Raw genomic sequence first — 15,941 nt, 5'->3', positions numbered from 1 at the left:
CGTAAGTGTCCTTGGTCGCTGTACTGAGTCCCTGAAAAAGAGAAAAACAGGTGAGGTGCCAGCGTGAGTGCTTGCTTCTCCTGAGCTGGCTGGGCGGGAACAGGACGGCAGGGGTTCAGTAGCATAATTTTAATATTTTTTTTTTTTTCCCCTTCAGATGTTTTTACTCCTGAGTGTTTCCTTAGTCTTTGTATGGTGGCGATAGCTGTCACTTACCTGAAGGCAAGATGCATTCTGAATAGCCGTTACGAATGCATGACTACAGCAACGCATCCGCATCCGAACTGGTCATGCAGAGCTTTAGAGTACATTTTATTTGCATGTAAGTGACTATCAAGAGCTAACCAGTGCTAGGGTGAACTTTGTCTGCTAACCGAATGAACAGGCATCAACTCATGAACTTTCTTCTCTGGACTTCTCTGTAATTTGGAAGGGAAGTCAGATGCAACTTGGGGTAAGCTGGCAGCGGGGCATCACGTGGCTGCAAAGCCCGGGAAGCATTTTTGTCGTTTTGAGATGTTGGTGATGATGAACGGGCCTCTACAGAAAGTAAAATGCATTTTGGAACAATTATGCATGTGTGGCGGCCCAAATAAGGCCTTTACTGATGGGCTCCTTGAAACCCCCCAGCGCACCAAGGGAGGGGAGGTGCTGGCCAGTTTGTGCTCTGTATGCCAGACGATGGATTTTTTTTTGGGCGGAACCGCTGACGCTCTGAGTGATGACAGCGGTTCGGCAACCTGAAGGTTTCCCTTCAAGTGATCGACGATTCAGAGACAGAACCGTATGCGTCACCCGCTGCAGTCAAACGGTGGGTGTCCCAAGATGTAGGACTGTGGAAGTGGTTCCTACCAGAGCAGCTAAACAAGCGTTCCTGCCAGTTGTCTTTAGCACATGCAGCCACTTCATCGAAGCACCCGCAGCGTGGTCTTTGCCCTGAGCCTGAGTACCTATCCCCAGAAAGGTGCTCGGAAGGCTCTGTTTCATCACAAGTCGCTAGCAGGGTGCTGAGATACGTAAATAGAGGCTACAGTTAAGCCATGAAGACAGATGAGGGGAGCGGGTGCCAGATGTGTCACCTACCTGGTAGACACCTTCGTTCCCTTTGCCTCGCCGCCTCTGCTGCTTTGAGAAAGAAAAAGAAGCGTAGATTAATGGGTGCCTTTCCCATTACGCAAAAGGAAAGAAACCCCTGACTTCCCCATCCTGTACTGAGGGTCAGCCGCTGCACTTGGCCTGGACACCCTCCGCGCAGGAGGGAAAGCACCCACTAAGGCTGGACCAGCCCAGACGTGCTGCAAGGGGGCAGTAGAAGGAGAAGTGAGGAGTGGAAATAAAAAGGAAATTATTTTGGTTTGCTGATGCGTTTTCCTGTCATGCTGTTATAATGCTGCTATTTCTTTGTTTTACTGTATACATAGAGATGTAGCAACGTTCCTGTAGACGCCAACTGTTTTACGCGCTGAAGGCACACCTGGAAGAAATGGGGCTGCATTTTTTCAAGTTGCTGCATGCCTGCTGGTGTCTGAGGTACTGCCCTCTATTGGACAGACATGTGTAAGTAAGTAGAGTAAATTCTTCAGCGCGACTTTGGTAAAGCTGTCGAGATGTTCGAAGGAACTGCAGCTAAGGCTGTCTGAGAACAAAGTCACGCAGGATTCAGTAAAATAGGTAGTGGGACTGTCGTGATACAAGCAGAGCATACCAACAAGGTCGCTCAGACCAGCCAGGTACAAAGAAAACCCACCTGCTTCAACCCGCTTGCTGCTGCGTCCCCAGGGGCACGGGGAGCGGCCAGCGGCTGCAGCCAAGCTGAGCACCAGAGTCCCAGGCCAGAACTGGGTGCGGCAGAGCTTACAGCCCCCTGGGTGGAGGCTGGCATGGCCAAGCCCACCACTGGTCAGCTCTGCCCTGTGGCAGCAGAGCGCTGACTGTATCACAAACTATTTCATGAACGTGTGGCAGAGTCGTGCCTGCCGCAACTAAAATGGCAGCAGCCCGTTAAATCTATCTAGATTTCTATCTAGATAGATATCTGTATCTATCTATAGATATCTATCTATATCTAGAATGAGTCAAGGTTTGGGCATGGGGGGTGACAGAAACGGTCATAAAAACACATCAAGACTTCATATACTCATCACTTGGAAACTGAGCTTGAGTGTGGCAGATGGGCATTAGAATAATTAAAAAGGGGAGGGGGTTAAATGTCGATGTTCCTTCAGCATTTCTCAGCACTAACCTTTGTTTTGAAATGCCCTTCTTTTTCCACTTTTCAGAGGGAAATGAAAGGTTATATTTAAGACACTTTGATGTACAATAGAACCTGTGTAGGCCGCAACAATTTTTTATTTTGCCATCCACAGTGTCCCCAGATGGGTCTTTTTGCAACACAATCTTCCCTCCCCCAGCAGTTTGTGCACAGAGCTAAAACTATCCATCTGCTGCTAGCTTCAGGCGTAACCGACCTCTTCCTTCGCAAGAATTGGAGAGTGGAGGTGGGGGAAGGAGACTGCTCCCCCCGTTACATCTCTGAAGACAGGCTCAAGGAGGAGCTTGCGAATGCTTTTACTTGTGCCTATAAAGCAGACCAGCCTCAACAGCCCGCAGAGGGGAGACGGTGAGCCTCCAGCTCTGAGGAACGTGCTCAACAAATGTGAGCTGCCAGGCCACAGACGTTGCACTGCTTGAAACGAGATGTTTCTTTCAATGATTCCTCACCCATCTCCTACCCTCTGCCTCCTGGGGCAGCTGTCAGAATTTTTTCTGGCCAAAAGTTGAAATTATTGACACTATTCACTCTGCCCAGGGGCACTGCTGGTGTACAGGCTGTGTTTCTAACACCGGTGGGACAAAACTCGCTGTCTGATCTCCCCCTTGTTTTGTGGCCACCGTAAGGCTACAGCTACACGTGTGTCTTACTGCTGCACCAAACGCCCGGGTTAGGACAGGAAATGGGTAACTGCTCTCAGCTGTGCCTGTAGGCGCTGTGCAACACCAACCGGGACTTCCTTGTGCCAGGCGGCTACGTGCGGGCAGGGCTACTGCTCTGTAAGGGAGCGGCAGTGAAAAATTTTTCGTCCCAGGCTTTCGCCAGGAAGGAAAGTAGGACTCACCTCTCCCTTCATTCCGATTTCGCTGTACGCCTCGCCCATCTTGTCCTTCTGCAGTGACTGCAAGCAGAGAGGGGGAAAGAAAGAGTCCACGTGTTACCGGAAAAGCCAAGCCAGCCCCTGGGCGACTGCACGCCAAGCCTGTGCTTCAGGGGCTGCCTTGCCTTCAGAGCCTCAATATATTTCAGAGAAGAAGGGACAGTGATGGGACTTGACCAACGTGCATTTAAGTAGATGCTATCCATGATCAAATCTGCTTCATGTATCAATACCGCCTCATCTCCAAAGACTTAAATGAATATAACTCTGCCCTCAGCCAAGCCATTTATCTAGACTGGCACCAGCTGCTACAATCAAAGCTCTCCAGAGCAAAGCTTTAAGCAGCATTTGTTCAGGAGACAAACCCGAACTTGCAGCTCAGGCCCAGAGACTGTAGGGTGAAGGTTAAGAGGAGCTCTTCCTTCCTCCATCCAGGGAAGCAGTTCCCAAATGCTTACGACCAGCTGGTTCAATAACGATGAAGGCCAGTCTTGGAAACAAGCTCATTTCTCAGCAAGCACTGAATACCTAGAAGGACCCAAGTTAAGACGTGAGCTTTAGCTTTCATGTATCTATCCTTTGGAGCACAGACCACCACATTTAGCCAGAGTTCAATCAGTTAAATCAAGAGGCTCCTAAGCAGCCACGCTGAGGTGCACTGGTATTTGGGCTTTTTCAGAGAGCAGTCCGAGAGGCTGGAGGACAAGCCCATAAAGTACTGCAACATTAGCTGCGTGGGACGAAGTTGGTTAGTTCACTAATGGCTATCACAGAGGGATCAGCAGGTACCTTGATCCAAATTCTTTTCCCCATCTGCCAATGTTTTTCTCCTATCATAGAGAAGGGAGCAGAAATTTCCTAGCAAAAAAAGGGGTGTGTGGAAGGGAAGAGAAGTCTTTGAAAGCAGTTGTTATGTTTGAACCAAAGCTGAAATTGGGGGGGAGGGGAGAGAGGGGGAGATTCCTACGAAATAGAAACTCCTATTTCCAGCCATCCCTCCCACCCTCTCCTCTCCCTCCAGCTCTCTCTACTCACAGTGTAGACGGTGTCCTGAGGGTTCTTTCTTCTCTGCTGTAAAACAAAAGAAGAAAGTTGCCCATGTGTTGCCCTACCAGCATCCCCCACCACCTTGTATGTGGCCTGTGGGTTTGCTCTAAGGCACAGCTACAGCTCGATGGACATGCCATACCATTAGTGCCCAGCTTGCCTCCACCCCCTAAGGCTCTGTTAAGACAACCTGTTCTCTGGAAAATTAGTTTAATTTTAATAATTGATAAAACTTAGCTCTTCTCTGCTCAATCCCTACGGCTGTCACCTGCAGGCAAGCCCCACATGCTGATGCAGAAGGTTTCCCCTCCCTTTTCCTTTGAAACTGTTGGGCTCTGCAGCAGAAACAGTTGTTTTGGCTGCTGCTTTACTTTGTTGGCGCTTGTTTGGCAGCATCACGTGCAGCGAGCTCTCGTGAAACACCCACTCCTGCCTTGCCTGCTCCACATCCGCCCCGAGGCTGGGTGTCACTTCCTATTCTGGGTGGCTGCGAGCTCTCAGCAAAGTGACGGGGGGGGGCACAAGGGGCAAAGATCAAAGGGGAGGCGAGGGGAAGGTTTACTCTTGTCCCCGCCACGCTGCCAGCCGCCTGAGTTACTACACAGATTTTGCCGTTGCCTCTCCAGGAAGGCACTGGTGCTTAGCAAACGCGTGATGAATGCCTGCATGTCTAAACAGCGGTTAGATGTGAGAAGGAAGGAACCAGATTAAAAGAAAAAAGGTGCATGTGTGGGAGGAAGTTACCTGGTGTCTCCCACCCAACTCAGAGTCTGCACCTCGCTTTGCCCCCAGAACATCGTATTCATCTCTCTGTCCACGGGACAGTTTCTGAAAGGAGAAAGCAAGAAGCAGGGACGGACATTATGATCATGAGGAAACAGTGACTTAACACAGGAAAAGAAAATGAACCCAGTTTGGTGTCCAGCTTCATGAGTATTGTAACAGAGCAAGAAATTCTTTTAGCCCTTAATGCAGCTCTCAACAAAATCTTCTGCGTCACCTACAGCTCGTCTAAATTTGCATCAAGTGGCTGTAGAAATTGTATGTGCAATTGTATGTTTCTTATCTGGGACAGGTTACCTTGGAAGAGGGCAAAGGAAAGATTTCAGGTCAGAATAACAGCTGGCAGAGTGCTTACTTCTTAAACTGAAAAAAACACATTAGTGTTCGTACATTACACAGTTAAACAGTAGAAGTCATCACAGGATGTGGCTATGGTCAAAAGTGTGAGAGAAAAAAAATTAAAATCAAAAGACAACTAGACATAGCAAAAATAGCTGGAGTTTAACGCTGCCATGAGTGAGCAGTTTAGCTAGGAAGGACAGACAGGATCTTGCCCCTGCCTGCTTTCACTGCCTGAAGAGCCATCTGATGCTGGCTACGATCAGGGCACAGCGGACGAGGTACACCCCTAGCACGATCTGGCACAACAGGCCTCGTGCTGTGGGACGACAGGAAAGCTTGGGGACAGAGACAGCTGGGCTGCGATGACTCAGGCTCCAGATGCTCAATGATAGAAGAGCTACAGTTGCCCAAAGTCAGCAATGCAGCGTTCCCAGGCCTTTGCCCTTTCTCTGCCGGCAACGCGGGTGGCAGCGTGCCTGTGAGTTGCCCGAGGAGCAGCGAGCAGCGAGAGCTGCAAGCCAACTGGGGAGGGCTGGGTGCGACGTTGGGGGCGTGCACATTTATACGTATAACAGTCCAGTGGCTGCACGCACACACAGCGCTCTCGCAGGCGTGTTACATGGTGCAGCACAGCAAGCGCTGCCTCTGAAATGGTCTGGGTTCCTGGTACACCTTCAGCTCAGTGAATCAATTCAGGAAGCTACAGCCCATATCAGGAACCTCCAGCCCATACATCTATCTAGCATCCAGCCAGACAAGTGCCGACAGAGGCCGTCCTCGTCAGGTTTTATTTTTCCTCCTTACAGCTGCTGTGCTGCATGCTTGGCTATATTGCTTTCATTAGCTAGGTCATCGACTTTTTCTGATCCACTGGCAAGTCACTATGTCTAAGTGCCCAGAAAGGTCTGCCTGGGTAGCAGATTTGAAAACAAACAAACAAAAACCATCAGTTACTTACATTGTACACATCATCCTGGCCTGGTTGCAGCTGTTGTTCGCCCGAGGAGCAGCGAGCAGCGAGAGCTGCAAGCCAACTGGGGAGGGCTGGGTGCGACGTTGGGGGCGTGCACATTTATACATATAACAGTCCAGTGGCTGCACGCACACACAGCGCTCTCGCAGGCGTGTTACATGGTGCAGCACAGCAAGCGCTGCCTCTGAAATGGTCTGGGTTCCTGGTACACCTTCAGCTCAGTGAATCAATTCAGGAAGCTACAGCCCATATCAGGAACCTCCAGCCCATACATCTATCTAGCATCCAGCCAGACAAGTGCCGACAGAGGCCGTCCTCATCAGGTTTTATTTTTCCTCCTTACAGCTGCTGTGCTGCATGCTTGGCTATATTGCTTTCATTAGCTAGGTCATCAACTTTTTCTGATCCACTGGCAAGTCACTATGTCTAAGTGCCCAGAAAGGTCTGCCTGGGTAGCAGATTTGAAAACAAACAAAAACCATCAGTTACTTACATTGTACACATCATCCTGGCCTGGTTGCAGCTGTTGTTTAGAGGCCTGGCTAAGCTGGAAGAGAGACCATACCATGAGCAGAGAGACAGTGGCTCCATTTAGTCCTTTAGTTCCCTCTCTCCTAAAAGTTACTCTCATCAGAAACAGGACAACCCATAAGCAGCCAACCTGTGGCACCAATGGGGCTACAGGCAGTACAAGCCACTGCTGTGCTGGCGCTTCTATCCACACGCCAGGTTGCTCTCAGCAGCCAGGCCATTTTACTTGCACGTGACACCAGTTCACTGCTACGCAAAGCATCTGTGTTTGGGTTGTGTCTTTCCCCCGCCCCCCCCTTCCCACTATTGTGTTCTTATTCTGTGCTTGTCATAATCCTGTGCTATTGAAAGTAGCTCCATCGGGCTTTAAAATCATAATTGCAGCCCATGTTAAGAAAAAACGGGTATCTGGTGCTGCTAACAACCAAAAGCACCCCCCACCACCACCACCACCACCACCCCCTGCCGGGACCCCAGTCCTCCAGCAGAAGTGCTGCCTGCAAAGTTCCTGGGTGTCCTCAGCTTCAGAGGGCACAGGGGATCCCCACACCCCTTGGAAGCGGCACCAGGGCTGCGGTCCCACCACGGTAAGTTGGCATGAGTGGCAAGGAACAAGTACATAAAGGATTTCCCTTCTGCAGCTACTCTTTGGCTCTGCTCCTCACAATATTTAGGAGCAATTAGTTGCTGAGGCAAATTTTCAGGAAAAAAGGGCAGTTTTAGTGAGAGTAGCTACTTTGTGTTCCAGTCCATTCAAAAAACTGTCAAACTACATTCTGTATTGCTTTAACCATCTTGAGTTATTATTATACATTAAAGTCTTAAGGACATAAAGTCATTAAAAGCAACTTTCTAGGTGGGCTTGGTTTTAGGCATAGGATAAACTTGGCCTTGTTTTTTAAAATCATGTTTGTAGTAACAACAAGTTACCTACCCCACCACTTTCCCTCTGAAGGTGCCATTATCACAACCGAACCTTTGGTCAGGCCAGTAATCTACCAAGCATCTAACCCGTGTGTCTTGCAACTGAGCCTAAATGTTCATATGCATCGTCCACGTGGTCCGTAAATAAAAAGCTCACAACAGGGATGAGGCTGTGCCCTTGGCAAAAGCCTCCACAAACAATTCCTTTGGCCAGAAGGTGAGGCTAGAGATATGACACAGCCTTGAAGATGTGTAAAAAAGTCCTAGGTTTGGGACAAGACAGAGGCCCCTTGGAAAATGCCCCACCAGCTTCTTGGTGCTTTATGGTGGCATTTCAGCTGCAGCGCTTCTGCTGCTTTCAGCTGCGAGACTCCAGCGTAACCACAGGCATGGCTTTCCCCTTCCTTCTGCTGCCTTCCCTCATGCAACAGCTTACTTGTGGCAGCTGAACGCTATGCACGGTGCCAGCAAACAGCTGGGCACACCAGGAGGAGACCGAGCGCTCCCGGACCTAAAGGTGAGGGCTGCTGCCTTCAACCAGGAGCTGTTTCCAGCTCCAGCTCTGCCCCTGCAGGGAGCCCCAGCGGGAGAAACCACACAAGTTTCTGCAACCGCAGCAGCACGCTTAAGACATGCTCTGGGTGGAGGAGGCAGAGAGGCTGGTGAGCACACCGCAGCTGGGGCAGCTCCCTCTTCATGCACCTCCTTGGATGCTTTGCTGAGCCCTCCTGAACGGCCGCGCTCTCGCCCTGCACTGGGTGAGGTGCACCCTCTGTGTGCCCCAGTGGCTCATCCCTCTAGCAGCCTCAAAAAGACTTTTCCAGTCCCAGAGCAGCACCTGCAGTCAGGATTTATGCCAGCAACAGAAAAGGTTTCTCCTTTGCCGTTACAGAGTTCTGCTCATTTCCTCCAAACATCCGTCCCTCCCTCTGGGTTCAGCACTGGCTTTGCGGTCCTGAGAAAGGATCCCACCAAAGAGCTGGTGGGGCACCACCAGCAGCACGACATCACCCTGTCAGGGCTCCTGCTGGTGATCTCAGCCACGACCTGGTGAGAAGCAAGCCAAGATGCCAAGCGCAGCAACCCTTTGCTTCTGGGGGGAGGCTGAGCCAGCCGTGCAGACAGCAGCCAAGGCACCTTTTGGCCTGCTTTGGCTTCTCTGAAAGTGCCGTTGCATTGGAGTGGCCTGTGCCGGGGAGAGGCAGACAGATCCCCTCCTCTGATTAGCAGGGCTCTCAGAGCATGTACCTGTCTGGGAATGTACATGCCTCCGTCGCATTACGTGACCCTCTTCCCCGGAAGCATACTAAAGCCACTGTCTCCCTAGATGCTGAGCAGCTGCTGGAGGTTAACAACAGCCCATCGAGTTGTGTCCGTCCTGTCCCGTCCCCCCCATCTCCGCTCCTGTGGTTGGTGGGGTTCTATCATTTCCATCATCACACTCATACTACCAAAGATACCTGACTTCTTGAGACATTTTAATACATCCTTTGCAAGCTTGGCGCTTATACTGAATTGTCTGTGTATCCCCTCCTCTCTTTCCAATGACAAAGCAGCAGAAGAAACCACATCGCTGTTGATCAGGCATTTCCCAGCTAAAAATCTCCACAATCTCTGACTGCATCCATAACTGTAGCATCAAAATACTCTCATATACTCTCTTCCCCTCCATCCGCGAGCCCTCAGAAAGAACTCCCCCGGATCGCTCAGGCTGACACCGGAAAAGGAGGAAAATTTCAAAAAACAAAAAAAAGAAAATAAAAACCCGAGAAGGTCTTATTCTAAGAGACATGCTTCCTCTCCACCCCCACTTTCCAGCTAAGCCCAATGTGTTTACACCACCACAACCAAATGCATCAGTGTCTGGATAGACTGACCTTCTCTCTCACAAAAAGGGCTGTCATGACGATTGCGTAAATGAAGAGGAATCCATCCAGTAAGTAGCAGAGTCTTGGGTCCGTCAGTCCAAGAATGGGCACAGCATCTGTGGAGAAACATCCGCTACATCAACAAACAAGGCCGTTTGTATCGCCGCGTGCTTGGTGGCATAAATGTGGCAGTGCTGCATGGCGCTTCATGAAAAAACAAGCCAGCGTGAGGGCGAGTTTGTCCGTTTGAAAAAGAGATGGAAAACTGAGTAAGAATCATAGGATTAATGAGGCCAGCAGGGACCACTGCAGGTCCAACCCTCTCTCTAAACAGGGTCAGTCAGACCAAGCTGCCCAGTACCTCAGCCAGCTGAGTCAGAGTATCTCCAAGGACGGAAATGTCTGCAACCTCCCTCAGCCAATAGAGGACATTTTACCCAGAGTTTCCCACCCATAGAGCGTGGGCTCTGCTCCCTGCAGCTCGCAGGTCAGGGAGCGAGCACAGGGTCTGCATGGAGATAACCAAGGATCAGTAACGCCGCAGTTACTGCAAGAAAACCTCGCACAGAGCGTTTGTTTTCTGGGAAAACCCAGCAGCAGCTCCTGCAGGGATTCATTACGGGGCCTGGTTAGGGATTCCCTCATCAACTAAATGTATATGAGAGAGAGAGAGAGAGAATACACCTGTTTGGACAACATTTAAGGAAGAACTTCTCAGGACAAAATTTTGCATTAAATGTAAAGAAAGATTAACACCGCTACAGTCCGCTGGAGATCCAGGCTGAAATCGCTACTCTACTTGATTCAGAAGAGGAATTCGAAGATGCATCTCCCATATCTCAGGTTATATATTGTCACCATAAAGCTGCAGTGCCTTCTCTGTGAGGGTTCTCTTGGGCTCCCAGTTTGGGGGTGTTGGAGCCCATTAATCACGAGGAAGGAACTATGGGCAGGAGAGACAGACTTTTAACCCCAGACATGAGGACGCATCCATGAGATACCCTGATGTGCTTTTGGTTTCAGAGGAAGGTTTTAAACCTGAATTCCCTGCACAGGAACCTCAGCTGGCTGCCTCTTGTTGGACAGATCGCCTACGGAAGATTTTTATTTTTTATTTGTATTTAAAGGAAGTATAAAAGAACTTTTCTGAGGGAGAAAAATCTACTACTACCCTCACTGAGAGCTCAGTAAAACTGTTACTCAGAGGATGTTGATGTTCATTTCCTAGTCAACATTGCATATCATCGAATCATAGAATTGTCTAGGTTGGAAAAGACCTTTAAGATCATCAAGTCCAACCGTTAACCTAACCCTGCCATCCCACCACTAAACCGTGTCCCTAAGCACCTCATGTTTATGCCCTGACTGCATCAAGTAGGGCACAGTAATATTGTTGGTTTTCAGCAGCTAAAACTGATGAAACTGCCCCTATGTCAGTTCATAAACATATAGTAAGCCCACAAATGTAGCTAAAAAAATAAAAGCAATTCAGGTCGAGAAGCCAAAGTAACTACTACAGATCCAATATGCAGCTCCAGGTCCATCCCCCAAAGAAAAGCTGTACTGCACAGTTATTTAAAAAAAAAAAAATCACTTAAAAATGAATCTGAGATGTGTTTTGTACAAAGAATTGGAGGGAGTTCAAAAGAGAAAGACAAGAATGATCAAGAGCCTGTGAAGCCCTTCAGTGAAGATAAATTGAAAAGAATTGCTATGATTCATCTCATTCCTGAGGTGAATAAAGTGTGGCAATTCTTATTAACCACACGTGATGGAGGGCAGCTGAACCACTCAGCGCAGAGCACTTCAGGGTGCCGAGTTACTCCAGTGCTGGGAGGGGGACACCATTCCGTGCGCTGGGTTTCTCCCTGGACCATCAGGCCACGCCGACGATTTCGTTAGAAGGAACTTGCAGATGACATTCAGGCAGCATGCACTCACCAGCATGAGGAAGGCTCCTTCGCAGAAATAAAGTTCACGATGGTGGCCTGTCGCACTGCTCAAGTGCGCAATTTGTATAAAGCATGACTGAAAAGCCGTGCCTGGATACTTGGTAATGTAATTGTAAGTTCTCAAGCAGATGGTGATACAATCGCTGTTCCCACTGAGAGCCTAACACAGCCAGAAAAAAAATCCCAACATTTCCAAATAGTAGATTTGTTTGCTTGTCTGAACCAGGAGCTCATGCTCATTTTTTTTTTAAATAATGTGTTTGGAAACAAACACATGGAAATAAACTAAGATCCTGGGTGATTTTCCTTCTTCCCTTCCTATTTCTGTTATTTTAAAAATAAGGTTCAAAGCACTTTATAAACAATAACCTTAACCACATTTTTTCCAGGATTATAAAACCCCATATATATGGGGTAAATGGAGAGAGATATTAAAGTTATTTGCCCAACATTGTGTATTAAACCAACAAACAAGCTGAGATTGGCTTCCCAGCATTTTTCCTCTCAACAGTCACAGGACAATATTTTACGCCAGAGTTGGTTCAACAAAAAGCAGCTTGAATCGCCATTAGGCTTGGTAGCTAAAATGCAGCACTGGGGAATACGGCTGTACAGCATCCAGAGGCCGTTTGTTTCCAGCAGTAATGCAGCTGCTGTCGCGCAGTGCAGCAGCCCGCCCCAGCGTACCCTGGCCTCGAGCTGGATGTGCCCAGAAGCAGCTCAGGGTTTTCCAGCGCTGCACCCAGATCAGAAATATGATGTAAGGAAGGTGAGTGGCCCGGCGCAGAGCCAGCCAGAGCCAGGAAGCCTGGGGGTATCTGACGTGCTGCTGACGAAGGCTTTGGGGATCCTGGTCCTGACTTCCCCCTGTTTCCATACCAAAGCAGGGCACATTCACGCTGTCATCTCAAGCCCAGTATTTCTCCAGCGCTAATAAACTCTCCAGACCAGGAGGAGCTCGAGCAAGAGATGTAGAGGACTATGGAGGAGAAGTCAAAAGAGCAGGGAACTTAGCTGTAGCTCTGTGTCAGCTGCGGTCAACTTCGGCTGACTCTGTGGAGCCGCCCAAGTGCCTATGTGGTGCTTATCTGGGGCAGCCTGGCCTCCAGCACCCCGGGGAATGGATTAAAGCTGTTCAGTGAGGAAAATCCTGCTAGACATCGTCTGGCTGTGATGGTTCCTGGAAAAATATGTATTGAGATAAAGTCCAATGTTTAGAAATAAACCAAGAAAACTGATTAGTTCATGTCTTTTCCTCCCTTAATATGTTTGATTTCTGTGTTATTTTTTTAAAAAAAAAAAAGGGTACAAAGCACTTTATAAATAACAACCTTTGCAACAGCTTTCTGGATTAGAAAGCGAGTGAGAGAAAAAGACAAAAGATACAAAGCCTATTGAAACAAAGGTCAAAGAGATACGAAGCGTAATGAACAAGTAGCTGTTAAAACAACCGACATCCATTCATGTGAACAGGACCAGTTGAGGTTTTGAAGTCGCTAGAGGAGGGGTTATGGCCTCTTCAGTATTTGCACAACACGCACAAACAGAAGGCCAGTCCCTTAGGCACCACCAAAAGGTACTCTCTGCCCCTCAGCAGCCCTGAGCCATGGTTTGGGGGTGGCTGAGGCCAAGGTTGCACCGCTGCAGTGGATGGGGGCCGGTGATGGGAGCTGGGCAGAGCCAGGCCTGGCAGGCTTGCAGCAGCAGTCACACTCACCTGCCTCACGCAGAGCAAAGCCCACACAAATAAATGTTTTGCTGATAATTCCCACTTTGTTAACCTCGCCGACTGCCCGGAGCCTACTGCGAGTCGCACAGCATCTTTTCAATATTTGTATACCAGTGTTTTACCAGTGCAAATTTCAGCAGTAAAATACAGCAGGGTTTTAAAGCCAGGTGTCTAAATACAGGCACGCGGCACAGCTAATGCCAAGTCACAGGCCGGCGGGGAATACAGTTACGTTGCATTGTAAATGATGTCAAGCTTACTGCTGAAGTGTGGCTCAGACAAACAGCACCTCTCTCTCTCTCTCTCTCCAGGCATCAAAAAGGAGTTGAGTCACAAGCTGACATCTAGGTACACAAATACACAAGGGCTTAAGGATGAGGTCAAAGTGGTGCTCTTGCTCGGGAGAGAAGCACGCTGTGAAGGAATAACAACTAGGAAGTTCGCACTTTCTCTTGCTCACCACGTGCTCCTATGCAAGTACCTGCGCGGTTCGATCTCCCATTGCACAGCACAGGTGACATCTGCTCGTAGACCACTGGGATGTTAAGGAAAACCAGAAACAAACAATGCAACTTACAGCGTTCGGTAATTACTTTTTCTGTTTTTTTAGGAGTTTGTGCAGGAGATGCTATGGAAGGCTTTGTACAAGGAGCTGACGCAGGCTGAGTGAGGACTGGCAGAGCCATAGCAGATGAGGCGGCGGGAAAGGAGACAGAGTCCGTAAGGGGAGCACGGCTGCATTTTGTGACAAGGTTGCCAGCCCTTCTCAATCCCAAACATCAGGTGCCTGCCACCACATTTGGGACTCTCCCAAGCCATGCTTCTGCCACCAAGGAGTTTCTTCCCAGCACATCCTCCTTCCAAAGCCTGGACTTTTGTTCCCCTCTTCGTCTCTCCTCCCACCCAGCAACGCAGCATGTGGCTGCAGGTCCATGCACACAGGTGCCCAGACGGACGCCGGGCTGGCACACCTCCCTCCTCCTCCTCCTCCACGCTCACACCCCCGAAGCAGCACTGCCAGGTGCCCCCACAACAACCCGCTGCCGCCTTTTACTTTTTAAAGGGGGGTTGGAGGAAAGGAAAATAAATTAAAAAAAAAAAGCAATTCACACCAACTGCTAGTTACAAGCGAGTGAGAAAAGACCGACAGGAACCCCAGTAGCCGAAGGAGAGGAAGCCCGGGGGCTGGAGAGGCTGTGCTGCGGGCCCCCGCCTCGAGAGCGCTGTGCGGCAGTCCGCCGTGCACGGTGTGGTTTTGGGGAGCAGTTTCAATCCCCCGGCTCAGGCCCCGCACCAGTTTTCTTGCATGTGGCCGCTGGTTTATCTCCAGCCACCTGCCCACCCATGCCGCTGGCTGCTGCCCTGCTGCAGGCTCGGGGGCAGCCAGGGAGTGCCAAAACCCACATCCAGAAGCATCCGCCCCACCCCAAAACATGGCACCATTGGCAGATGCTGCACCCTGAGGCTGCCTGGGGCCTGGTCTGCAGGGCTGACCCCCATTGCCGGCTCAATGCAGCCAGTCCCAACAGGGATCTGCTGAAGCGAATCACTGAAACACGGCCTGGACCCTTGAAATACGCTGGTGCTTTTTTTTTTTTTTTTAAATAGGATTTTCCCCCTCTGACATTTCTAGTGTGCATCCGGATTGAGTTAGACCACAACTCCTGGTAATAGTTTAAGACAGACAGACCGTGAAAGCTGAACTACTTGTAAATTCAGATCAAATCCACCCACTGTAAAATTTTCTCTCTCCCATGGCCCTCATTAAATGATTCATTTAAGAGCTTTATTTTTAGGGGTTACCAAAATTCAGTAATACGGTTCTAAATGAAGAGTTTTATCTTCCCTAAAAGTGAGTTTCTCAGTGAAGCCCATGAAAACCAATCCCAGCACAAGAGATTTACTGATGCAACTGCAGCTGCATAGGAAGGTGCTAAAAGGCAGAAACCATAGTGCCTTCTCCCAACAACCAAGAGCTGACACACCTACACGAACGGGTGAAACAGGCAGCATTTCTCAGATGCCACCATCTTCCACCAGCAGTGACCGAGGGAGTCACAGTCACTGCATGCAATTCACCCCTTATCTTCCAAAAACCTCTTGCTGCAGGTTTGTGTTTCCAGACGACCCCCACAGGGGACAGACTTTCACAGCTGTGGGTGCCGGCGTGCCGCACATCAGGAGCCCCCCAGATTTTCTCTGCGGAGGTTGAACACCAGGAGAGCCTGGGTGTGGTGGTTCTTGCCTTGCTGCTGCTGTCTAAACACCCCGCAAGTGTATACAGGCTTGCATCTGAAAAGACAGCCCGGGCTAAATGCCTAAAATGTAGCCACCTAAAATTATGAAAGATAATTGTGTTCATAAAGAACATATTGTATCTATCCTGGGGTTTATTTATTTATATATTTCTATGGGTTTTACTCATAGATATAAATAATAAACAAACCTGGGACACTGCAAGACCAAAGAAGCAGAGGTCAAATCCTCCTTCCCTCGCAGAAGGAAGAGGCTCCTCCCTGCCATTTTTTGGGCACATGGATGAAAAAATCTGAGCAAAAACAACCGAGGGAAGAAAAGGCCTGGATTACACTGGGCGTGGTATATTAACAGGTCTGATGTGCACAGTAGGCAGTTAACAGG

At 49.3% G+C, this 15,941-nt stretch overlaps 1 protein-coding gene across 5 annotated transcripts in view; it reads right to left on the bottom strand.

Annotated features, from left to right (window-relative positions):
• CD247 (CD247 molecule) overlaps positions 1-15,941 on the bottom strand; it is a 57,964-nt gene that overhangs the window by 1,154 nt on the left and 40,869 nt on the right. The window contains exons 2-8 of one of the 5 annotated variants that reach the window (XM_035895986.1): positions 9,630-9,736; positions 6,791-6,844; positions 4,944-5,027; positions 4,188-4,223; positions 3,117-3,173; positions 1,084-1,125; positions 1-31 (exon numbers count right to left, since the gene is read on the bottom strand). In XM_035895986.1, the coding sequence (XP_035751879.1) occupies positions 1-31; positions 1,084-1,125; positions 3,117-3,173; positions 4,188-4,223; positions 4,944-5,027; positions 6,791-6,844; positions 9,630-9,736 (411 nt within the window). Of the gene's footprint in view, positions 1,126-3,116; positions 3,174-4,187; positions 4,224-4,943; positions 5,028-6,790; positions 6,845-9,629; positions 9,737-15,941 lie in introns of all 5 variants that reach the window. The other 4 variants (XM_035895987.1, XM_035895984.1, XM_035895985.1 and 1 more) reach the window with 4 other exon arrangements.

Source organism: Egretta garzetta, unplaced genomic scaffold (assembly GCF_000687185.1).
Source record: "Egretta garzetta isolate BGI_Z169 unplaced genomic scaffold, ASM68718v1 scaffold516, whole genome shotgun sequence".
NCBI classification, from domain to species: Eukaryota; Metazoa; Chordata; class Aves; order Pelecaniformes; family Ardeidae; genus Egretta; species Egretta garzetta.
Note: the sequence above shows the minus strand (reverse complement) of the source record. Positions and strands in the feature narration are given on the sequence as shown.